Below are 27,500 nucleotides of genomic sequence, written 5' to 3'. Positions count from 1 at the left end.
AACACTTCAGTAATTCGAATGATAAGCCATAAAATAGATTCAGATGTTACTCATAATATGATATCATGTTTGGGCAGTTTATTTTTTTACTATGACATATCACTTCAAATTATGTTTTATCAAAAATCTACAGCTGAAATAAAAATGTTAATTTTCTTTAATAGAATAATTAAATCTTCACAATTTGCGGAACTTTATGAAATTTAATTCAATGAACTTTAATATTTGAATATTAAAGTTCATTTGTTTTTGAATATTTTCGTTTGTTCTTTGAATATTTTCTATTTACTTCTAATGTTTTTGTTGAAAAAAAGTATTCAGTAATTTTTCGTATAATATTTTATACTATATTTATTACTATATTTATTGTATCTTCTGCTCAAGACATTTTATAATAAATTGTTATTTTATATAAAATGTAATAAATTTATATTTTATATAAATTTATATATTTATTATCAATTTATAATAAATTGTTATTTTAAAATGAAAATGTAACCCAGCTTTATTACAAATTTTGCTTATTTTTTCTATTCTTTGCTTATTTTTTATATTTAAATTATTCATCTGATACTATTTTTATCTTTAGACAATGCTCTTTCATAAAATATTATCGATTAATTAAATATTTAAATACAATATAAATTCATTACTAGTAGACATTTTGTCTTGTTTATTTAGATTTTTTGTAAGAAAATAAACTAATAATTAAACATTTACACACAAATTTAAATACACAATCATAAACTTATTTCTTTTCGCTTGAATTCTTTCACGAAAATAGTTACCAATTTCTTTTCCAAATAAATTCAAATACATTCTCCCTATATTCTCTTTTACGTTTTCCTAAATTCAGTACGTGTGCTTTTGCTCCAAGAGTATTGATTGTCATTGATCAATCTCTCGTAATAGTTGGAGTCTATTGTTCTTTGGGCACTTCAAAAGCTCAAACATGACAATGGTGATTAAAAAAGAATTTTTCCATCAGAAACATTAGTCTCTTCTGCCTGGATTCGTAAATCACATTTGCGAATCGATTATGCGATTGCTCGTCACTGTTTGAGGGGGCTGAGACACCTGCAGACACAACAGGAGGGGAATAGGAACCAATCCATGAAGATTCCCTTGCAGTCATCGTCAGGGTCGTAAGCCAGTAACCTGTGCCACTTATACTTCTGCTCACAATTGCAGTCTCCGTTGCATTTCTTAGTTTGGACGGCCCTGAAATAGAGAAATTAGATCAGAATCAAAATATCTAATTTGCATAACAGTAAATAAATACTTAATAACTATTATAAATCATATCAGAAAAATTAATCTAAACATGCTAATTTATCAAAAAAAAAGATTTAAAAAAATCTGGAATGATCTATGTCTCCTAAGCTCAAATCTTGCAATAATGATTTGTGATAATGTCTTCAAATATTAAATTTTCAACTAATATTTTTTCGTTAATAAAATAATTTGAAATTTAATTAATTAACTAATTTAATGGAATATAACAAGAGGAGGAAATAAAATAAAACCAAAAAGCTTCATTTGAGAAATAGAGAATAAATACTTATTGAATCTTAAGAAACCATACTAGAAAATTAATCTAAGCTTGTTAACACATCGAAAAAAAATAACATCTAGAATGATGTTAATAGAAATAATTCAATAAATGCATTAATCAATTCAGGACTAGGGATTGCAATACCGGTATACCGGGATACCGAATACCGGTATTTTGAGCCATTTTACAATTTTGTAATACCGGTATTCACAAGTTTAAATACCGGTTTTTCGGTATTTACTAGAAATTTTTAAAATTATCCCCATTATATGTTCAGGTATCGCGAACATAGCAATATAGTATACGTTTTTGTTTTTATGTCTCCCTAACGGACGAAATTAATTAGCTAATTAATGGATTAATTAATTGCTTAAATCTAAATTAGCGAAACATGGATTATCCCTGAAAAAAGATATTGTATCCATAACGACTAATGGAGCAACAGTTATGAACAAAGTTGGAAAGTTGATTGGTGCAAATAAGCAACTGTGCCAAGCACATGGAATTCAATGAGGAGTAATAGATGTATTATACCAAAAAAAGAAAAATAAAGAACAGAAGAATCCAAATACTGTGGATACAGAAACTTTGGATTCCAACTTTGAAGAGAGTGACAGTGAGAGTGATATTGACAATGAAGATAATGACAATGAAATTGTTGAAGAAGATATTGCTAATGAGGATGAAATATTAACCCATCAAGAATTGCTTCCTATAATTTATAAAGTTCGAAAAATTGTTAGAATATTTAAACTTTCCCCTACAAAAAATGTCTTATTACAAAAATATATACTAACTGAAAATAAAACAGAATATATGTTAATAATAGATTCTAAGACATGTTGGAACAGTTTACTTCTAATGATGGAACGATTTTTGAAATTTAGAAATCCAATCCAAAAAGCAATAATCGACTTAAACCTGTAAATTAATTTTTCAGATAGTGAATTCGACTTAATATCCAGAACTATATCAGCTCTACTTCCAATAAAACTGACTATAGAAGCATTATGTCGGAGAGATTTTAATTTAATAACAGCTAATGCAACAATAAATTTCATGTTGCAATGATGAAAGAACAGCACACATCACTATCTGAAGAATTATATATTACATTGAAAAATCGCACAGAAGAAAGGCATACCGAAATAGAAAATGTCTTATGGTATTTATATAATTATAATGATTTTAAAAATGAAAATGAAAAAGAAGAAAAGATAATAATCAATTCAAATCTGATTAAGTTTATAGTAAATTTTCTTACAATTTTTTACCCACAAACCTATCCAAATTCAGAAGAATTCGGTTCAGTTATCGAAAATTATGATGGCACTAATGTCGATAGTGACAAGGAATTGTCTCTTGAACAAAAATTAGAATTAGAAATAAATAAAAATATATTCAACGAACCAAAATAGAATACAGAAATCAGCTACATCCAAAACCATCCGACGAGAAATTAATTTATTTGAAGATGAGGGACTTAGAGGTAAATACTTGGAAAAAGTATATTGCGTATTGCTAACAATATCACCAACTAGCGTAGATGCCAAAAGAGCGTTTTCGACAGCTGGTCATTTTTACACAAAATTACTTTTCAGGCTTAATGACAGTACAATGGGTGCATTATGTTTTTTAAGATCACATTTCAAAAATTTGTAATAGTACCACAGACTGAATAGTGATATTTACACTTTTTTTGTGATTTAAATAAATAAGTTGTTCTTTTACTTTTTTGTGATGCTTTATATACTGTTATAATTTACAAGTTACATATTTTTTGTGATATTTACACTCTTATAAAACTGGCAAATAAAACAAAGAAACACCTTGTATTCTTTCTTTTTCTAAAATTTCTAATCCCGGTATTAAGATTTTAAAAATACCGAATACCGGTATTGAGATTTTGGTCCAGTATTGCAATCCCTATTCAGGACATGTTTGAACGCCTACAACATATCCGGCGAAAAAACTGATTGCTGTATCCTTTGTCGGCTATTCCTTGAATATCGACGTAGTTTATGTGATAATATATAAGTACAAAATGGTAGCACTAATGGTTGATACTAAACATCAAAATTTTATTGATTTGTTAAGATTTCGCCTCTATACTTAATGATGTCTCAATGGAAACTAAGGTAGCTATATCAACAGGTTAAGAAGTATAGATATCTTAATGTGCCTTAGAAAAATTCATATACCTTATGCACTTTAGGACAAGAATTCATGTTTTTCACTCATAAAATCTACGAAAAATCCCCAAAATTATAAATCTACCTGGATTCTGCGATTAAAAATTATCTAAAATATTATTAAGTATGAAATTGAAATTACAACTATTCCTAAGCATTTTTGATTCATTTAATTGAAAAGTGCAATTCTTTTCTGTATTATTTGTAGGACATAATCAGGACTATTGTACTGTTAAGAAATCATAAATTGCGACAAAAGGAAATCAGGGATATGGAGAACTTTCAGTAGTTTCTCCAGATAAACATTTTATATCATTTTCGAATTTTTTTTAGAAATCAAAAATAGAATCAAGTTATGTTTCTGCGATACACGTCTAATAGTCCAACCAATTTGCCATTATTGTTGGGTAGGTTTCCTGCAGGAAAATCATGGAACAACGCCCAATAGATTTTACAAAATATTGCGTAGTTGCTTTTGCTAAATGACTGACTGAATTTGCAACTTGACAATTATGTGATTTTTCAACATTAAGTTATAAAAAGATTTAAAAAAAATGTTTTTAATGCTTTTAATCTTCATTTAAAGATAACTTTTAGCATGAATATTCGACTTTTATGTCGAACATAAAAAAATGAGTACGCTCAAGAACATAAATGACACGAATCGATTAACCAGTCAAATTTAAAAAGCGAAGTCATTTCAAGAAAGTAAGCACCTTAAATGGCTTTTACTCATTCCTGCATCCACCCCATTAACTTTTCATATTCAACCAATTTGTTAAAAAAAAATCAAAAAAAGGAAAAAAACCATACGTTTCCCTTTCCTCATAGCATCATTGCCTGAACATCATTACGAAAAAGTGGTAGGGGGAAAAAAAAGAGAGAAAGAGAACTAAACGATGCTTTAACGCTTATGATGCAATCTCTTCCTAAACATGGAAAGTACCAGAAAACGACGAGATAGCATTGGGGAGGGAGGCAGGGAAGAAGAAAGAAGGCATTAAATAGCTTCAGAAGAAACAACAAAAGAACAACTACTCGAATTTGCCGCAAAAATGGCAAATCCAACCTTAACCCAGAACCCATAATTGAGCAATTACTGTCTCTTTCACTGCAAATCCACCGAAACGTTGGAGTTCTCAAAAGCCATCGTGACTTTCACCATTGTCTGATGCTCTACCACCCTTCAAGCTGGTCCATGTTTCCATCACTGATATTAAGAAAACTGGATGGAGGGGGGGGGAAGGTATATGAGTGGAGTTAGATTAGACCGACAAGGGAGGATGGGAAGAGAAAGGACAACGGGTATAGATGGACTGGCAGTAGACAAAAGAATGTTCTTTCAAAACATCCGCCGAGGTCAGGAGTCATGCGTGGGTGGTATGGGAATACTGGCCAGGGTCAGGAGGCCGTAAAGGCGACTAACCCCATGGGCAGATGTCGATTTTTTGCGCTTGTTCCGAGCCGGTGTAGTTCAGGCTTGTAATGAATTTTCTAATTTTTCCCGACAAGAGCTTTTCATTCATGGAACAAGTGGACCTTCTGTTGCCATCGCTGGAAGGGGTGGTGATTTGAAGTTCAGAGTTCTTAGTTTTTGAGTAAATTGTAACTAATGGTCAGGGGACTTGAAGGAACGTGACTCAGGAGTGAGATGCAGTCTGTTCTTTTGTTATTGTGTAAAGTTCAATGCTAGTGCAATATACTTTAGAGGAAATGAGTAAAGATGTGTGTTTATGTTTTGTCTTTTATTTAACGATGAGATTGTTAAAAGTAAGGGAACGATAACAATGTAGTTTAAAATTTGTTAGCAAAATAATTTTTGAAAATAAGAAAAGAAATGCCATTTTATTTTTAGCCATAATATTTTTATTCCCAAATATAAAAGAATATTAAAAGCTGGTGAATAAATTAGAGCATTCTTTCAGTAAGAATTACTTTTAAAATCTTAAAAATCGAAATTATTCTTCTGATTTGTGGATGTTAACCTATATAAGATTTATACATTATTTATTTAATTATATAAATTATTTGCCTTTTTTATGAAAATTCAAAAAGATATATCAGTGTATCGATGACGCACAATAAATTTGAAGCCAATAATATCAAAAATTTCTCTTAATAGGCCATCTATAATATGAGTTTAATGAATCTAGTGTAACATTTCAGAATGATAAGAAATGTGTTAAAAAGTTAGATTCATTAACATTATATTTGTAAAATTTCTTCTGAATAGAAGACTCGAATTTTCTAATATTTTTTTTAATTAAGATTTATTGTGTTGACTTTTTTCCAATCATATCTGGATCATGATCAGAATTATTAATATTTTTTCGAAGAGAAATCAAGGCATTTTTTTCGGGGCACAAACTTTAATGTTTCGTAAATAGTTTGGTCAAAGAAAACGTCATTATTAAAACAATTTCTGACGAGATAATGAGCAGATTATTTCCTTTTTGTCATATTTATTTACGATAAAATTATTTTTTTGAAAGCACAGCTAAACAGAAAGAGCATAAATAATTTAATACTTGTTTTTGTGATTATTATAAAAACAGATAGAAAAATAATATAAAATGTAATGTAAAAATAGTATAAAATAAAATGTAAAAATAATATAAAATTTACATTGTAATTATAATAATAAATGCAAATAATATGTAATGTCATATGAGTATTTTCTTTTAAATATGTTAATTTAAATAAATATTAATGCTTTTTTTTATTAAAATATTATCTCTATAAGGTATTTATAACATTTAATTCATGATTATTGGAATTTTCATAAATAATAGCAATATACAAATAAATGTTTATGTATTTGAAAATAGTAATGGAAAATAAGCAATTTTTTACAGTTATTCATAGTATTGCCTTTTAAATAGTATAATATTAAAAAAACACACAAAAACTTGGAACTTTACAGAGCGCAATCTGTGTGTGACCTTATCCTAAAATGTATTGGTCGTTTTACAGTCAATAATAATAATAATAATAAAACTTTGCCATAACAAGGGGAAAAAAATAAAAGTTTTTTTTTTGACAAAAAATGGTAAAAAAATATTGCATTAAAAAAAACAAATTTGAGAAAATATTTTATTTTATCAATATTTATTTACAAGTTAATTAATAACAGAAATTTGCTTTCTCTTTTTCTGACACTTATTCTTACTGTTTTATTATTTGTTTCATGTGATAATTAAAAAATATAGAACAGGCAACAGTTTTTTTAAATTACATTTTTAGTCACCTCTCATCAAAGTTGAGTTGGGATGACCTCCAAAATTCTCCTGATAAGACGATATTGTGAAAGACACGTGACTCATTTGGCACTGTAAATGTATTTTTTCTACCCTGTTCCATGGTTAGCAGAAAAATCTCCTTCAGCTTGCTATAATTGTAATGGATTTGCTCTCAAAGTATTTTGTTATATCTTGAATACATTTTAGATAGTCTTTTAATATATCTTCACTTTGTTCTGGAACAATCTTTTGATATATCAATAGAATTCATAGAAGGTAATTTTATTTCTCTATGTTTTTCACTAGTGGTAAAGATGAATGTACGTGTATTAGTCTTTGTGCTCTACAAGCCGTTGTTGATTTAGAACAACTTTGTTTAAAATTTTAATTAATTAAAAATTAAGCTAAAATTTTGAGTATTCCCTGCTACTTTCCGAAAATATGACCGCGCAAAGTCATTTCTATATCATCTTTTCAAATAAAATAAATTATCTTAACAATGAAAACATTTTTTTTTTTGTCCAATAGTATTTTTGCAGTTCAAAAAAAAAAAAAAAAAAAAAAAAAAAGGAAAAAAAAAAGCGTATTTTACAGCAGCATTTTTTTTGTAGTGACACTCAGAACGTTTTCATTTTTGTTATTTATTTTAATCTAACTTTTTTTTCTTTTGTTGGATAAATAGGACATGAAAATTCGGTTCCTCCCTCCATTTTGAGTATGCTTTAATATAAAGCACGATTTTAATAAAATTTTTGTTGTACTTACAACTAAAGATTAACTTCAGAACCAAGTAATGATAATTTTTTCTAAGTGAGTCCATTTTCAAATACTAATGTTCTTTTTGTTGATATAATTGGATATATACAAATATCAACAGAAAATTGGGAAATTGCATAATACAGTGAACAGAAAGATGTAAAATTTCTAAAATAATTTTAGTTTTATGTCGTTCAAAGTTTGAAGTTTAAAAATTATTTTACTCGAGAAATGATTAAGACTTAGTTATTTAAAATATTTAACTGAAATTTTTAGCAATCACACATGCATTCACAATATGCATTTAGTAAAATTGTTTTGCTCAAGAGGTCATTAAGACTAAATTAGTTAAAATATTTAATCGAAATTTTTAGGAATCAACAATTGATTGAAAAAAGCGTGTAGTTTTAAATATCTTATTACTTTCTTGCTTATATACATATAAAATTATTTTACCGATTTAATTTTCTAGATAAATTGAGCCACACGTGGTAGAGAGGTTAGAAAAGAAAGAAAAATGGAAATTTAATGGAGAAGGTACTTTCATTTCAAAAGTAAAACAGAAACAATTTTTGAAAAAGCTTTGTTGTTATTGTAATTAACATGAGGAACATAATAAAACAATTTTGGGGTTATATTCTGCTTTTTTTATGATTATGGTATTGTTTGGATTCTATTTAACTCTTTAAATAGCCATTTTTGTCTAGTCATGGTACATTAAAACATTTTTAGGAATGAAACTGGCTTAAGAACAGTGTTTCATCTTGCTTATTTGATAAATTTAATTTGATTAATTAATTAATTTAGTTAATTAATAATTAAATAACAAATCAGACACACCATTTTGTGTGAGATAAGGAACTGAAGCATCTAAGCTTCTGTGTTATTAAAAAGACTCAGAATTTATGCCAACCTACATAATTTCATACAAGGATTGATGAATTTGGTGGGAAATATACTTCCCTGCCCCCTAGAAAGGGTTAAGAGAAGTAATAAAAATAATAGCATTATTTTTATTAATAGCTAAATAAAATAGCATTATTTTTACTTATTTGTACACAATCTCGGTATAATATGTATGTTATAATGCATAGCATCACCTAGAATGAAACCATGAGCAGGGATAACCTGGTTGGTAGAACGTTGGATTTGCGTCCCTTAGGTTGCGAGTTCGAACCCCACCGGCCGAAGATTCCCCGCGTGCTTTGTGGTTGACGCGCGTATAAATCTGTCGTGGTCACAAAGTCCTCCTTGTCGAGAGTAATACCACTGGGTGTACTGGATCAGGGGTGACCGTTCTCTGATTCAGGTCTAAATTACAATCTGTGGATGAGTGAATGAAGTCCTCCCCGTAAAAAGGGATGTGTAACTAATTCGTTCTCTTGGACTGTCCTAGATGGCACTACTATAAGAAAGCAAGAGACGCCCCTCCTCCGGCTTAAAATCGCTGTCTTCGTAACCGCGGGCTTGTCTATGGTAAGTGCCATAAGAAACAACAGAATAAATGCATTAACCGCAATGCTAAAATTATTCCCTGATAACTTTAAGAATAGTTATCATTGCGAGTTAAAGGGATTGAATGAGTTGTAGAGTTCAGAAAAATAAAATACAATTAAATAATTCTTTGCAAAGAATAAGTTTAAATGTATTAATGTGTTCATATAAGTATAAAAATAGAAGAATAATCGCAATTCGTTTTAATTTAATAGATGATAAAGAATTATGCATGATCAAAAAGGAGGAATCGCAAATATAGTTTATACAAAACTATTAATTTTTTTCATAACTATTTGAAAAATTAAAAAAATAAAATTGATGTCCATTTCTTGATGTCCATTTCTATAACTTATTCAACTTTAAAATAAGTTATAAGTAAAAAAAGGCTGCTCTTTTTTAGTACTTTCTGACAAGATAACTTTTAGTTTTGTCGATTTAGTTCTGTAATTATTTAGATTTTTTTAATTAAAATTTATAAGTTAAAAACATACAAACAGTAGGAAATAAAATACATTCTGAAGACAAAAATGTATAAAAATAATCAAAAGAAAAGTTTAAAAGCACAGAAAAAACTAAATTTCACTACAGTCGATGGTAAATTAGTTTTTAGATGTATTCTATATTATTATAATAATAATTTAATAGAGCTAATTCATTGATCGTTTACACAGATTCAAGAAATTATTTATAATTAATTGATTTTCGAGCTCTTTATATCTACTCTGTGAATGAAATGAAGCAAAAATTAATAAGTTCTAAGTCCTTAATTGTAAGCCATTGATAATTTTACAAAATTGTTTTAAAGATTCAAACAAAAATGCACTTGTATTTTTTAAATCGAATTCTTATAATGCATTTATTTACTATGTATTTTTATATACATGAAAGATTGAATATAAATATCCACATCGGCACAAAGCATTAATTATAGTTAAGAATTCAATTTTAAAAGAAATAATTTTATTAATTAATTCGATTATTGGGTTGAATTACTTAAGAAAGATTTCCGTGCACAACTCTTCTCACTTCTTTCTTTATTTTTTTAATTTTTTTTTTTTTTTTTGTAATTTGAAATTTATAAAAAAATTGTATTAAATTCTGTTCAAAAATTTATTAAAAGAAACATACATATTAGTTGAATTTCCAGATCTGTTTTCAGATCTAGTTCCACCTGTTTGGCTGAACTACTTCAGAAAGAATGCCATGCAATTTTTTTTCATTTTTTTTAATGCGTAGAATTTTATTCAAATATAGAACTTGAAATGACTTGGATTTTTTGAAATATGAAATTTGAGATACATTTAATTTCTTATTAAATTATTATTTCTTATTTTTAAAATAGGTCTAAGTTGGGAAAATATCTCCCAAGGAAACCCAACATTTCAAACAATTGAGATAATTGGGATAATTTCTCCCAATTCTTCATAACTCCATAGTTCTTCTTAACATTGGAATAATAACTCTAAATTCTTCGATTTTTTAAAATTATTTAAATATTTCAAAAAATCTTCCCTATTCGACAATATGTTAATGACTCGGTCATGGACCTGCCACCAGTTGTTTTTGAATAAGGCTGATGTGAAACCGTTTTACCCAAATATATTATTATCTCTGATAACTGGGTCAATATCTCCCAAATCCACATTCTTTAGTTTTTTTTTCTTCAAATTATGTAAGCGCTACACGGAATCATTCCTATTCGAAAATATGTTCATTACTTTACCATGGACCTCCTGCCAATTGCTCTGGAGCCAGGCCGATGAAAAACCCTGTTTCCACGTCAAGTTGATAGATAAAAAATAAATAAATAAATAAAAAAGCAAGAGAGCAAGTACTCCGCAATCGCAGGTAGATTAAGACCTTTGACACATTCTGAGCTGCAAAACACCGAAGACCACCTTTCATCCAGCTTCGGTAGCCTTTTTTACAGAGCTGCCGCACCCTACCAAACTTCCACGACTCTTTTTCTTTTAAGTCTTAAAAATTTTTTTATTCGTGTAGTTTTGTTTTTTATTGCCCTGTCAAGAGACTGAGAGAAAGCAATATTACGAGGAACGATACTTTTTTTAATCTCCCCCCCCCCCCAAAAAAAAATCTTCCACCCTCCTCTGGAAGGGGGGCACACCTCGAGGCCGCAATCATAATTGAATGCCTGCCCTCTGGCCATTGCCAATCTCTTATCGTATGCCATTAGCCGGTGTCTTTCGCCCACAAAAGCAACTCGTAAGTTGGGGGTGGACACCAAACTGATATCGTCTGCGGCCAAGCTGGGAACGCGATATAGTATCTGATTGGATAAGGGAGTCTAAGGTAAATCAAGGTGAGTGTAAATTCGGGTTGAGAGAAGTTGAAACTACTCTTTCAAGGAAGTTTAAGTGTGCTTTTTCGACCATAGTGATAATCTGTGCTAAGAAAGAAAGCGCGAAGTGATATAACTAGGGTTCTTAATCAGTTGGTTTCGAATCCTTAAGATGGTTGATGTCGAGAAAACTGTGAGAGAATATTCTTCTCTCTGACTATCCCTCTAAAAAGCCAAGAATATTATTTTGATGTGAAGAGATTTCAAAAGAATTTAACAAACAACAATTTTTAGTTCAACTCCTCGATTGTTGAAAATTTTTACGAATTGATTTTGGTCAATGAATAATTTTTGCCACAAAAAGAAATAACCAGTATAAGATGTTTAATCTCGTTCTACAGAATTGCTTTACATTAGAGAATAATCATTCATTATAGTCTATTGGATACAAAGTCTTGCTTACAAACTTTAAGAAATTTTAGATATGGAGACGTATTACATATCGGAACTGCTTTCGTAAACACTGATTTCATTTCTGAAAAGAATTTTTATCGTCAGTTTTTCGCTTGCTATGATTTTGATCACTAATAGTTTTGTAGCAGACTGGGCACTCGAATGTTTTCTTTTTTTTTTAATTATTTCACTGGTCAAAAGAAGAAAAAAATACTAACAAACCATTTTGTTTAAAAAATATCTTATGAAATTTACTATAATTTTAAAATTCCTTCTATTATTCTTCGCTTACCGCAAATAACATGCTGCATTTCTACTAATATTTAATCATCCATTTCTGTTCGACTATATGCTTGAGATTGTGAATAAAAGTTTTAATGAAAATTGAATAGATTTTAAAGAAATCAAGAAAAAGGGAAACGATTGTAAAAAGGAAAGTTTAAGCAATAGTTATATGGAGTCATGAATTAACTAGTACTAAATGTAATACTATCAATTAATTTGAGACTGGTTAAGAAGAAGAGAAAAAGGAAGTGTTTAGTTCTTCACTTTCACTGAATCTTACTACCGACAAATATCATTTGTGATCATTCATTTTGGGGTCTTAAACAGTCTACATTAAGAAAAACTTTTGAAGGAAGGGTAGGTTTGGATTGTAGGGACCATGATCGGTGAAGATCTGCAGAAATTTTCCTAAAGTCTTGTCATGAGAACCATTGCAATAGGTAGTCTTCCTATAAGAATCTGCCTAATAGAAATAAGATTGTTAAAGTGGACACACTTTTCTCTGAATATTCTTGTTTTCTGTCTAAGAAAAGTGGAATGGAAATATATGCACAAAAGAGTTTTCGCCAATGAATATCTTTCAAACATTCATCATAAATTTTTTTAAAAAATCACTAGATAGCAAAAGAAACTAAATTACATTTATTAATAAATAATGATAATGATAATGATAGTGATTAATGAATAATGCAAAAAAAATTAAATTCTGGAATGCAGAAAAAAAAAAGAAAAGCGACGAGACAATTAGAATGAATAAACATAAATATTAATCAATCTTTCGAAAAAAATTTATTCAAAAGACAGAAACTATTCTGCAAACGACTAATTTCAGAAGAGGATACCGGAAAATTTCACCCAAAGACTACTCAACTTAATATTTTAAATAAATCTTTAAAAAAATCTGCAAAATTAAAGAACTGTAAAATGCAAAAGCCTTAGCAAAATTTTATTTAAATTTGGAAAAAAATAAGAAAAGTAAATGCTGTTAAATTACCTTTCTATGAATAAATTTTATAAAATGATATTAATTTTAAAAACATTACTTTTTTCATTGTTCTCGATCCGTTATAAGACCTGTTCAGTAAAATATTTCTTTAAATAGTCTTTTTTTCAAAAAAAAAAACAAAAAAAAGAAAATTATTTGATATTTTTAGAATTAAATGTAGTAAAAAATTAGACTTAAATGATAAAGGTATTTCTAATCAAGATGGGAATTAAGACCAGTTCTAACAGAAGTGTTTTTTTTTCCTCTTGTTGCACTTATACAAGGTAAATTTTATGTTTAGCTTCGTATAAATTGGTAAAAAGGATCAATTATGCATTTTATATTCTTATTCACAGATTTGATCTAAAATTTATTTTTAATCTATTCTTTCGGAGAGGATTTATGAAAGATTTCTAAAGAGATTTGTGATTCTTAGCAAATTCACTCGTGTAGCCGGCTACATTTTTTCTTGACTTATTTCATTCACAAACAGACATAATTTCTAAAATGACTTATTCATGTTTGATTAGATCTGTTTGGTGAAGATTCAAAGCAATGAAAGTCAAATCCTGAAGATCTCGTGTTGATTCTGAAATGTGAAAATCCAAAACTGAAACTTTTTGATGATTTGAATGCTTTCTCTCTCCATACATCGCAATTATTAATGTAAATTATTAATTTATAATAATTATTAAAATGTAAATTATTTTATTTTCTTTATCTGATCGCTCTTTCAGCAATTTATATCGCCAAGCTGATACGTCCAATTTGTGGACGCGCCCTACAAAAACTGGTGAGGTACGCTCTGTAGCCGAAATTGTGGCATACCGGTCCTCACTTTAGAAACACGTGACAACCACCAACCGCGCTAACAAAGGTCCATTCCATTCATCCCCCACCCCCGACATAAAAGCGCAAAGGCCTGTCATCGCCCAAAAGTCCTGTCTGGAATGTAAACACTTGTAGAAGGCCCCTGCGAGCGCACCACAATGTGGACGTACATCAACCATTTGATGGGCTCACTACGTCTCTGGGCCCAAAGAATGCCCCAACCGAGTTATTATTTTATTTAATATTTTAAAATGTGATGAAGGTTAGGAAATAATGTTTCTACCCCTCCCACCAGAGCGTTTCTTTTGTAACGAAGAGATACATCTGAAAAAAAGAAATATAAAAAGACCGGTTTTTCGCGGATAATAATCAACGATTTATAACTCGGCCTCTGCCGGTGTTGCACCAAATTAAGGAAGGTTTTCACTCTCTTTTTTTTTGGTATCGGGCATATATTCATGAGATCACGACTTTTTATTGTCTGTAAAGGGGTAATTATTATTGTTCTTTTTTTCCAGCTTTTCGTTTCGTTGAAGGTGATGCGAGTTTTTATCTGCACACAGTGAAAAGTCTGCGCTGATTTGTCATGATGTTGCCATTCTGGGACATTATCTTTCGAGTAATCGTTGTGTAATCTTTGGCTGAAATTGTTTCGCTTGTGTATTTGTATCGAATACAATCTATCAAGAGAGCAATTAAAAGTACCGTGGTAGAATTGTGAATAAAGAATTTACAAGGGTCATTTTCACCAAGATATTTAGGGAATATATTAAAAAAAGGTTAGGAAAAGGAATTTATAATCAATTTAAAGTTTTTCTTATTATTTGCTGAAGATAAATTTCCTTTTTGAATGTTCTTCTAACGCACGAATCGCACTGAAACCATTTTTGTACGTCGCTTGTTAATACGCCCACATGAAATGCCGTCTTGTCTTAGTCCTATCATTTCATTCATTTCAGTGTTAAAAAAAATTAGTAGCGAAAGTATCATAAAGTATCATCCATTCTGAGCTTCCTTGATATTGATCATGCATTTTCTAATACCAGATCGAAATCTTCGCGATGAAGTTTATCTGTTCGTCATAGCTTTACTTTAAAATAAAATCGAATTAGAAAATTTTAAGTAAATATCTTAATAAATCAAAACTGATAATTACATTTTATTGCTAAATGTTTCGGAGAAAAATTTGAGAAAGGAAAAATATATATATGTAAAGACATATTTTTTAACAGAAGAGAAGACACTTTTGAATGTTTGACTTTGCTTTATTCCATCCCGGGAACATAATTTATGTACAAGAAACAAAGATGAAACTGACGTAGTTCACAAGCGATACAAGAGCAGAAGAGACTGAAATTTTTCTTAGTCTGAGATTCTGAGAGGGATTTCTTTGACACATGTAGTCAGTCTTAGCAAAGAGAAATAGAATTTGCTAAACATTCAGGAGTTTTATCCCTTCACTCACAACGTGAGAACCTGCTGATTAAAGCAGTTTTACATAGCTCTTGTAGCATTCATTTAATAAAAATGGTGGAATTGGATTAGGAAATAAGAGAACATTTTAGCATGAAATTAATATGGGCTAAAATAAGATAAAAATTAGGAAATTAATTAGCTTTTAAATTAGATTAAGAGATATCATTACATACATACATACATACATATATATATATATATATATATATATATATATATATATATATATATATATATATATATATATATATGTATATATATATATATATATATATATATATATATATATATATATATATATATATATATATATATATATATATATATATATATATATATATATATATATATATATATATATATATATATATATATATATACACAGAAGAGTTATCGCCGCATGTTTAGAATAAAAATTTAAGAGAGAAAGAATATTTATATTAGTTCATTGAAGAGTTATTGCTAATTAAATGTTTTAATCACCATATGTAATTATATAAAATTTATTTATAATTTAATTTGTTTAATATTCAAAAATTGAGATAAATGTAAGGAATGTTCTTTATTAATGAAGTCCTTCGCTGAAAACAAGTACATATGGAAGAACGGGTCTCTTTGAATTCGACTTCACTTGTTTTTATTTTTAATACGTGTTCTATAATAAAAAATAAAGAACATGATCAAAGGATATATCGTTATTCAGAAAACCTTCATCCTTGTTCTTGGGCTTAAATTTGTTTGATTCTTTTGTACTATTCGAAGAAAGAGAATCTTACAATGCATCTATTTTATTGCAGATTTGCTTCCAAATGACAAATAATTTATTCGATGCATTCGATTTAGAATTCTCTTCACCGAAACTTTGGATAATACGCTTCGTTTTCGCCACATATTTCTTAAGAAGTTATACCACACTATTAAAAATATTATTGTACAAAATTCCATTTCCGATGACACAACCCACATCAAGACGACACTCATTGAATTATCTGATGTCTGCTGTATTTGTATTTACCCTTGATTCTACTGACCACTAACATACTATTTTCCTTACAATGGAACTTCTAATAATGTTCATCAGAAAATAGTATTACTTTCTGAAACAGGGCACCACATAATCCTCTTAAATTTTCTCTACTCACCCCCGGCCCCCTCACATGCATTTCTTTTGTTATGATCATGCATAAAGCACGTCGTCGATGCCACTGAGGTCAAATCACAACCCCCATTTCCACCCCTCTGACAGCTCAATTAAGGCATTCCAGCCAACAATTCCAAACGAGTGTCGTCGGAAGTAGATCAACATGTGGGGATCTCCCCCATCCCCCAACAAACTAGCACAGTGAAGGAATTTTAAATCCACACAGACAGCCATAAAACGACGAAAACACAGGTTGGAATAATTGGCGGAAGCAGCAGGACTACCTTCCTGGACGATTGCTTCAGCGAATTATTTACTTAGCATTTCTCTATATCATCCGCAAAAGAAGCTGGGAAGTCGTTAATAGGAAGCATTCCAGGGCTGTCCCGTCCCGTGTCCCAATAACGGTTCCCTGTGGGACATCGTGACGTCTGACAATCCGTGGCGATGACCCAGAGATAACAGAGGTGGAGATAGAAATCAGTTTTAATGTTGACTTTTGGTTTCATGTTACGAAAGAAGGAGATTTTCTTCGTGGAGAGGGGAGATCCGATTTATGGGAGCTGTGTTTTGCGAAAGAACACGATCAGGTCTGATGGATGGAATCAGGAAGAACATTTTTCACCGGGAATGACCACCGACGTGAAATTAAAAGCCACTGATTGCATCTGAGGTAATAAGTTTAACCTTGGTGGCTGAATGTGGAAGAGGTGACAGCGGAATTGAAGATGTAGAATTGCATCATGCGTGCAAAGATATAGAATTGTTTTATTTTATTTGTTTTTTCCAAGATAACTAAATATAAAAACTAACATTTTTATGTTTAGCATTTCAGTTTAGGAAAGTAAATAACAATAATAATAAGTTTATAAACAATTATCGAAATTGAATAGGTGTTGAACTTTTTTAAAAAAATGCCAGTTACAAAATTATTTTTCAGGAAATAATGAATATTTTTTTAACTATAATGTTAAAACACTTTTGATCCTTATATTATTCAATACATGAAAGAAAACTATAAAAATGTCAATGTATTACAGATCAAAATAAAAAAGAAGATGAATAAATGGAATCCAAAATAATCATTCTATAAATGGATCAAACGATGTAAAAATATTATGAATGTTCATTCTATTATATATAAATTCGTTTAATTTTTTATTGTGTTCAACCCTTATCCAAATTCGATATTCAAAGAAATTTACATGACTTATTTAAATGAAAAAATTAAGTAACTCTGCATGAGCATAGAGATCATATTTAAAATAAATCTCTACTACTAATAAAAAGGAATGTGGGTGTTTGTTTTTTTAACTGTGTCTATGTGTGGACTTTTTGTAAACTGTTTGAGATAGAGCTTGTCATAAATAAAATTTGGAAGGTAAAAATGCGCACTTCCGAAAGATTTTTCTTTTTAAAATTTTAATTAATTAAAAATTAAGCGAAATTCTGGCGTTTTTTTTTTCGTGATAACTTCAAACATATAATAGTTGAAAAAAATATTTCCACATCTCCTAAAAAATAAAAATAAAAAATGTCTTATCAATTATACCAATTTTTTGGTCACTACTTTTCTTCCACTTTTAATAAATTCTTTCACTGAAAAACATCTAAATTCTTTAATAAATGCATTCTTACAGATAGACAATTAGGGAAATTTATTGCATAGCAAATAAATATAACGATATGAATTTCCCAAAGTTGTAAGGGAATAGCAAATTTACCTATCAAAATTAGTTTAAAAATTCGGAGAAACCTATTAAAGTATAGTTACACAAAATGCTTAGTTAACATTTTTAACAGCCATTATTCACGGCGAGTTAACTAGTTGCCAAAATCAGCTAGTAATTTAACATATTCTGTCTTAAGACATGCCTTTTCAAATGAATTTCGAAGCTATTAATTGACTTTTGAATATAAAAACGCTTAAAAACTCTTTAAAATATCATTGGCCTAGGGTTTTCTAACAATAACAAATAAAGTTAATCCAATTTATAATTATCATTTTAAAGACAGACATAGGCGTTAAGAATTAGTTTTATCAAACGAAATATACAAGAAAAATAGCTTGGTGCTTGCTTTGAATTATGAATTTAAATTAAATTAGTAATATGATTTCTAGTTCAGATATACGTTTGTATACGATTTTTTATATAAAATTAAGTACTATAAATATTTAAATCGAAATATGTTGCTTTTGCTGTAGTAATTGATTTTCCCCCCTAATTTATAAGCTTTTTTCACCAAGGAAATAAGTTTAAAATCTGTTATGCATCAAAGGAATATTTAATGCTGGGTTCATTTTTAAATCCAACACATATAAAGTTAATATCATTATTTTCAAAACTCATACGTCTTCAATGTGACATTACTCGCATTTCAAGATTTTCTAATATTTTAAAATCATAAATTAAAATTTAAAAGTATAAAGAGTTCTGCATTTGTCATCCATAGATGGCAGCACAATAAACCCTTAAATTGCACCTAAAATATAGTTTCAGATTTAATACCTTCAAACTCGTTATATAACTTTATGAAATAAGCAAGAAACTAACAATGTGGTAGAACCATAGAGAAAAGTTTCCACAAACAGGTAGTTGTCTTTAAGCAAAAAACCTCAGGAAATTTCCGTGGTATCATAAACTAAATTCTTTTTATTTCAACAATATATCCATGATCGTTCTTTGCTGTGATTTCAAAATTTCATTTAGAATTAAATTCTTAAGGAAATTAATATTAATTGTTGAATGCGTAGGCATCAAAATGAGCAAAATATTTGGATTGTTAAACATGCGTTGAACAAAATATTACTTACTGGCAAACTTCTTGCTGTATTGCTTGCTGCAGATGCTGCGTATTGACTATTGCTCTTATTTTTCCCGCACTGTTCGATGCCCAGTAAGGGGTGACAATTTCAACGGCTGACTCACAAGCATCAACTCTGGAATAAAGAAATAATTACTGTCACTCACTTGAATGTATTTGAATGTAGCAAAATATTCAACACTTTACAAATTCATTTTACATTAATTCTATTTATCTATTTTACTTCACAAGCCTTTTTTTCCTGTTGTCTTCTGCGTTTGATTTTTAATTAATTCTTACTGGAAATCGTTTTATAAATTTCAGTGAATTAATAGCAAGTTGACAATAAAAATATTTATTTCAGTAAAATGAATAAACTGATAAAAAAAGTAAATTTTTCATTAGTCGCAATATTTTATAAATATGCACAATGGTAGAATGTAATGTTTTTAAAGCGATAATGCTCCAGATGTGGCAATCTACAAAATTTTAGTTGCAAACCTACGAAATCTGAATGCTTCTCATGTGCAATTTAGCCTTTTGACATTCTCCAAGATGGCAGCCATTTGGGAAAAATTTTAACAATTGGCAAATGTTTGGCGACGAAGCTTCATTATAATCTTAAATTTAACCAATGCTACTTAAGTAGAATTAATTTCCAATTGTTCTTTAGACAGCAGATGAAAACTCCTCTTGAACCTACAACTGTTCTATAAACTCTCACTACAAGTTAACGGAAATGGTTTAATTCCAACTAATTTGGCAAGCCCCAGGCTTACACTAACTACTCCAAAATCACTGCAATTGCAAAATTTGAGCTGGCGTAAGCAGCCCTATTAGCAATCGTTGAAGCCATCAAGCTTCATGGACATCATTTAACCATTGCAGATGATAGATCTTCAACGATGCTGGATTTTGAAACCTCAGTCGTCTGGTACAGTAGTCAAAATTTTACTACTAGATCATTGTACTCAATTTTTAAATCAAAGATTTCATTAATAAATTAGCAAACTAACGTTTTGATAAAAAGAAATGGCGGAAAAATGGATTAAATGCCATTCATAATCTAAGAGAAAAGCTTCCCCAATGCTCCAAATAAAATTAGAAACTTTTTTAAATTTTAAATGCTTAACAAATTTTATAGACTTTGTAAGTTCGAAATGTGACTCATGTACATTTAAATCATTACAAATTTTAGAGTCTTATAATTATTATAAGCTATATAAAATTATTTTAATTATAGGCATAAAATATGTCTCATATAAACTTAAATCCCTATTTTATGTCACAAAACATATTTCTAAATCTTTTATGACAATCAGCAAAATTAGTAGATCTATCCGGATAACTACAGCAGCTGGCACACAGCGTATGCCTTTTAATTTTTATCATAACTTTTGACATCTTTAATTTATGAAGTAATAGAAAATGGCGCTTTTAAAACTACTATCATAACAGTTATTGAGTTATATACAGAAAAGTAAATTAGTTTGAAGAAATCTGTCTGAATATTCATCGAATAATTAATATTAATTAAATCAATAAAATGATTAATATAGTTTAATCTATTCATTTTAAGTCTCGCTTTTATTTGATTTATTATTCTGTTATAATAAAATTAATAAATAACATTAAAAGTTGAAAGGTTTTCTTAACACTGATTATTTATTGAATATGTTATCCCGCCTCCTAAACCACAAAAATAATTTTTAAAAAATTGGATTTTATAGCGAGAATTTAAGAATTTTTTCATACATTTGTAATCATATTAAATAATTTCCGGATAAATTTCGAATTAATTTTTTATCAAAAGCACTTTTGAGTTAGTAACATAAACATTAAAAATGTGTCTTAGCATCCTTTTAGCTATTTCATTTACAATTTCATAATATATAAATAAATTTAATTTCTTTTTACAACAGTTTTATGTTTTGTTAAAAATTTGATAATTACTTGAGTTGCTTAAGGAAGTATCTAATGCATTACTCAGTAGACTTCCTGTGCTTTAAAATAAAGTCGACTGCTTATAAAATTTCATAAAATAGTTTTAAGTAAGGCTAATTTATTCAGGAATAGAGTAGCACCAGATCTTGATTTTTTTTACTAGCAGAGCCAGCGAAGAAATTATAGAAGAAATGAAGGGGAGGAAATAAAAGTTATGAAGGTCTTTCATGAGTAAAATAATATCAGGGCTTGAATTGCCTTTACGAGAAACACTAGGTAAACAAAGTGCAAAGACGATCAATGTAAGAGTGAAGGCTTATGAGTAAGATAATAATATGGTTTGAAATGAATTGATGAGAAGAGCCAAAGAAGAACCAAAAGGAGAAATTAAGGGAAAGAAGAAAAGATTATGGCTTACACTTATGATTAAAATAATGCCTGTACCAGAAGCACTAGGTAACAAACTATAAAGAAGACCAAGGGAAGAATGAAAGCTTATGAGCAAGATAATAATATGGCTTGAGGTGGTTTTATGAGAAGAGACAAAGAAGAAACCAAAGGAGAAATTAGGTGAAAAAAAAGAGACTACGGCTTACTCTTATAAAATACTGACAGAGCTTGAATAGCCTTTACGAGAAGCACCAAGTATCAAACTTTAAAGAAGATCATGGGAAGAATGAAAGCTTATGGGTAAAATAAAAATATGGCTGGAAATATTTTTTTGAGAACGGCCAAAGAAGAACCAAATAGAGAAATTAAATGAAAGAAGAAAAGACTGGCTTACTCTTATGAGTAAAATAATACAAAAGCCTGAATTGCCTTTTCAAGAAACACCAGGTAACAAACTATAAGGAAGATCAAAATAAGAATGAAAGCTTATGAGTAAAATAATAATATGGCTTGAAGTGGTTTTATGAAAGGGCAAAAGAAGAACCAAAGGTAAATATTAAGGGAAAGAAGATAAGTCTATGCTTATGTAAATTGGTCTCATAAATATCTTATGAGTAAGTCTCTTAGTCTCTTATGAGTAAAATAATACCAGAAGAATACTTGAATTACTTTACAAGAAGCATACTTGAATTGCCTTTACAAGAAGCATCAGGTGACAAACTATAATCAAGGAAACAGTGGAAGCTTATGAGTAAGATAATATGAGTGGTTTGAAGTGGTTTTATAAGTTTTTTTCTTAAATAGAAAAATATATCATGGAAAGTTTTATAACTTTATGGGGGGGGGGGGTGTAAAAATATTGATCGTTTTTTACGGGACATGTAAAACATCTCAACTTTTCAAGATTAGATTAGTCAAACTTACTTATTTGGTGATGCTCCGAATGCCGTTCTGGCTCTCTTATTTCTGCTGTGAACAGGATGACCATCGTATGTTTCGAACTGATCAAATTTGAAGGAAGGGGTGTTATTGGAATCGTCTTCGCTTCCGAATGAATACTCTCCAACCATTCGCTTGACCAGAGCTTTGTTCTCGTCGATAAACTTTTCGATGCGATCTCTGTAAAATAATACACAGTGATTTATTGCACACGTAAACATATTTTTATGGTATAATAATTTATTAAGAGATATATTTATGAAAAGCAGTGACATATGTAAAAGAAAAATGTTTCAGTTTAGTTAAGTCGTAGAAATTTTGCTAGTAAAATTTTATTTTACAGTCAGTCTATTTCCAGATCTAATTTTAAAATAAATATCAGAATATTTAATACAATGAAAATGCTATAGGGAAAAATGACAAAATAATACCAAATAAAGTAATGCAAATAATTAGATTTTCTTTTTGTTATGGAAACCTTTTTTAAATTTTTTGATGAAATATAACTCCTGTTCAAACAAAAGTTTTAGTCAATTTTTTTGAAACTATCCAAATTTAAATCTCATTGAAATTATTTTAGAATTTAGCATATGAAAAAAAAAATTTAACATATTCATTATCTATTACACTAAAATTTGAGTCTATAATCAAATTTTTTTTAAGCAAATTTGTAAAAATGAAGGAAAATGAGCATTTTAAATAATGCACATTTGCAGATTCTTCGATCTGGTGCATCTTATAAAGTTGAATGAAATTTGTTTCAAAGTAATTTCGTAAAAAAAAAAGAAAAAAAAATTTAAAAAAAGTGCATTTATTAATTTTTGCTAACTTTTTAAATTTATGTATCATTTTAAAAACTACAAGGATTCAAAGAATTTATGAACGCACAATTTAAAAACCTCAAGACCAGTATGATGGATATCATGTGCAAGAATACTTCGAATTAAACATATTTACAACATTAACATTAAAAGGGAAAAAAGGTATTTTTAATCCTGATATTAATTCAAAAATCATCTTTTCCAAGGAATGAAATCGTTAACCAATGTAAATCTAATAATTATTTAAAATTATTGTTAAGTCAAATCGAAAAGTTAATTAAACGATAGTTAAAGATTTCCGATAATTTTTTAATTTGTGTTCAAATTTTTTAAATATGGGAAATGTTTTCGATTTATTAAAATTATGGAATAAAAATGTATACATTTTCATGAACATTTAAAAATCGCAGAACAGCAATCATTGATAAGTAATAAATCAAGATAGCAGCAATTCATTGAAAAATAATAAATCGGGATATCAGCAATTGATTGATAAATAATAAATCGGGATAACAATAACTAATTTATAATAAATAAGGATAAAAACAGTTGATTGATAAGTAATAAATCGGGATAGAAACAATTGATAAATAATAAATCGGGATAGCAGCAATTGATCGATATGTAATAAATCGGGTTAGCAACAATTGATTGATAAATAATAAAACGGGATAACAGCAGTTGATTGATAAGTAATAAATCGGGATAGCAGCAATTAATTGATAAGTAATAAATCGTAAGAATTAATTTATTTATTTACCTCTTGCTCCTCCTCTCCCTTTCCGACCGGCTTTCTTCCCCTTCCGTAGAACTGAGGGAAAATAAATAAAAAAAGGATTTTAAATTTTAATATTTGCATTTAATAATTTTTTTATCAATTTCTCAACCGGGAGGTAAGGGAGGAAAGTAGCAATAATCTTTTGCAAAACAAAACATTATAAAATATATGCAACTAAAAACATTATAAAAGAAACAATCTAAGTATTTGAAATTTATAAAAATAATTACTTTTTCCATTCCTGAAAAAAATTAGTTTCAAGATTTGTGAGAAGAACAAAATCAGTTTGAAACGCATTCAATAATAATAAAAAAAATATTATGAAATACCTGTTATTTACTCAGCAAAAGTCTTCAATCCTAGATAGTTTAATAGTAAATTTTATTCACAGAAACTGCCAAATATAAATTTTAGCACCGTCTGACTAATTTGAAGAAATAGGAAGCCAGTGTCACTTGCTTAAGTAAAGTTTAATTTTTCAGTTATACAGAAAACTAAAACAATAAATTAAAATCATTATGCAAATTGAAATTTATAAACATATTCCATGTAAGAATATGAATTAAAATTTTATATATTGATTTTATTATTACAAAGTTCCATTAATGATCTGGTATTGCTCCATTTACAATGAAACAGTACCAGATCACTTTTCTATTGTTTGATGACAATGACAATTATTTTCAAGTCTTTTAAAAATTGTATTTTAGGTTGCTAGGAACTAACTGATGAATGAATTAAGGAGAATTCTAATAGTAATGAATGTGCATTAGATTCAGTGATGAATTTTCCTTCAGAAACATCTATTTCGAATTCACATACGTGAGCCGTTTTTGTAAAGAAGTCAAATTAAATCTTTGAAATCAGATTTAATTCAAACAAGTAGAAGATGAAAATAATTTTTTTGACAAATAACAGCTTATTCCCACCAGAAACGAATTTCAGCTTGTGAAAATAATTTTTTTCGTACAATGATGAAAAAGTAGATAATGGAATGCATTTTAATGAGAAATATGAGACAATTTTAAGGAAGGAAATAGAAAATCTCTAGTACAAAATTTAGTACCAATAAAAATAAATAAATAAAAGATTAGATATGGAAAAAAAGGATACAAAAATACTATTTGCTACTAACTTAAAAAAGGAATATCTGTTTTATAATTATAAAATATCCCGAGATTTAAATCATCTTCATAATTATAAAAGACTTTAAATTGTTAAAAGATTTAAAAATGCTCAACTCTTACTTGGGATACGTATTTCCCGGTGATGGGCAGTAGAGTTGGTTCTTCCGTCTTATGCAGGGGTAACCTCTGAGTATTTCAGCGCACACCTCCAACCAAAGAGTCAGAGCAAATATTGCTAGGGTCGCCTGCAAATAAGAACAGTATATGATACAAATTCAATTTTGGGGGGAAAGCAATCTGAAATATATACGAAATAATCAGCGGAAATTGAATACGCAAAGAATCCCTAAACGACTACTCCGATTCTACACTAAGGCACAGGGAAAATCTGAAAGACATGACAGCATTGGCTGGAACTATGTTTGAGTTTTAAGAGCCATCATTTTCCACGGCACAACCCTTCCGGTAGGAATAACATCTTGTCATCAGTTGGGGGTACTAAAACCCACATCATTTTTTAATCCACCAGGAAAGCGAGAATCAACTATCATGTCGGAAACTTTTCATCTCCATTTTTGAGGTGCACCTCCCCGGGAGATTAGGAGAATGTTTAAGAAATAATGTCTGTGTCATAAATAGATAATATCTAATACATTAAGTATTTAACGATGACCATAAAAAAGACATCGGATTAGCAAATAGACGAATTGCATTATCAAATGTTAGGATTGGTTTCCCTCTGCCCAATTGAGCATAATAAGAAACCTAGCTATTGCTATAATTTAATATCTGCTTAAGTAGTTTTTAAATAGAAAAAAATTACGGAAGACTAAAATAAAAAAAATCATTTCCAGTCACATTCAAGAGAGTTGATTTCATTTATTCCTCTATAAAGTAAGTAAGTGTATATTAGTAAGTGTTTTTAGAATTTTAATGACATTCTTTGTAGTTTAAGAGTATTCTTAAACAATTGAACTATTGAAGTATTGAGTTACTATTGAATTTATTACAACAACATAATGAAAATGTAAAATCTCAAGCATACTGTTCCGTTCCCAAAAAACTTTACATCTTACTGAATGAAAAGAATGGAACAGTCAATCGTTAGCTATTAGGTAATAGGTGCGGTTCCATTTGCCACATGGTCTTGCTGGCATGTGAAATGACTCCATTCACTTCCGAAAAAAAAAATCAATTTGAGTTGAAAAACAATAAGATTCTTCTGCCAGTTGGTTCTATAGTTTTTATAATTCTATCTATTTCTGGTTTTTACTATGTTTACACAATTTTGATAAAGATTATTTTTATTACTGAAAATGTGTTTAAAGGCAACCAAATCCTCTTGATCGATATTTAAAGTTCAATGATTGAGTGAGATAATGAGATCTTGCAAGAAGAAAATACGATTTTTTTAGACATTCTTGAAATAACTCGAAAGAATGAAGTCGTTTCTGATTTATAAGCTAAAACGATTTTTGTAAATCATAACAAATTTGCATCGTCTAAAAATGTTTACAGAACATCACGCTAAAACCCATACACACTTTCAACGACCTCAGTTGGGCACTTTTCTTTTACCAAAAACCAGGCAGATCACTGGGTTCTAGCCTGATCTCCACATTTCCCGCTGCTATTGCCATTAAGGCCCACTTAACTCCACAGGTTCACCGCGGGCAAAAACTGTTTTTCTTCCGCAACAATTCCAAACAGTTCGAAGCAACTGGACTTGCCAATAGTTCCATAAAGCTCAAAAAGTCCCCGCTTCAAATTCCATCGACGGGCTGTTACGGGGCGAGACAAAAAAAGAAAGAAAATTCTACTTTTCTTCCATCTCTTTTTTCTCCCCCTTCTCCCTCCCCCCCCTTCACTTCATAAACGATGACGTGTGCCCAACACTTGGCTTTTTCTCACGCCTGTATGGGTTCCTACCCTTGACCCTGGGATGACGGTAACTGACCGTCCAAAGACCTCTCTGGTGACTCCATTA

At 29.3% G+C, this 27,500-nt stretch overlaps 1 protein-coding gene across 2 annotated transcripts in view; it reads right to left on the bottom strand.

The window, feature by feature from the left end:
- Positions 1–506: 506 nt before the first annotated feature.
- Positions 507–27,500, bottom strand: part of LOC129972393 (protein spaetzle 3-like) — an 83,715-nt gene continuing 56,721 nt past the window's right edge. The window contains exons 2-6 of one of the 2 annotated variants that reach the window (XM_056086516.1): positions 25,634–25,758; positions 24,369–24,419; positions 22,773–22,967; positions 19,525–19,650; positions 507–1,221 (exon numbers count right to left, since the gene is read on the bottom strand). In XM_056086516.1, coding sequence (XP_055942491.1) covers positions 1,053–1,221; positions 19,525–19,650; positions 22,773–22,967; positions 24,369–24,419; positions 25,634–25,758 — 666 coding nt within the window. In that variant the 3' untranslated portion in view covers positions 507–1,052. The remainder of the gene's footprint in view (positions 1,222–19,524; positions 19,651–22,772; positions 22,968–24,368; positions 24,420–25,633; positions 25,759–27,500) is intronic. The other variant, XM_056086517.1, reaches the window with a different exon arrangement.

The sequence above is a fragment of the Argiope bruennichi genome, chromosome 6 (assembly GCF_947563725.1).
Source record: "Argiope bruennichi chromosome 6, qqArgBrue1.1, whole genome shotgun sequence".
Lineage (NCBI taxonomy): Eukaryota > Metazoa > Arthropoda > Arachnida > Araneae > Araneidae > Argiope > Argiope bruennichi.
Note: the sequence above shows the minus strand (reverse complement) of the source record. Positions and strands in the feature narration are given on the sequence as shown.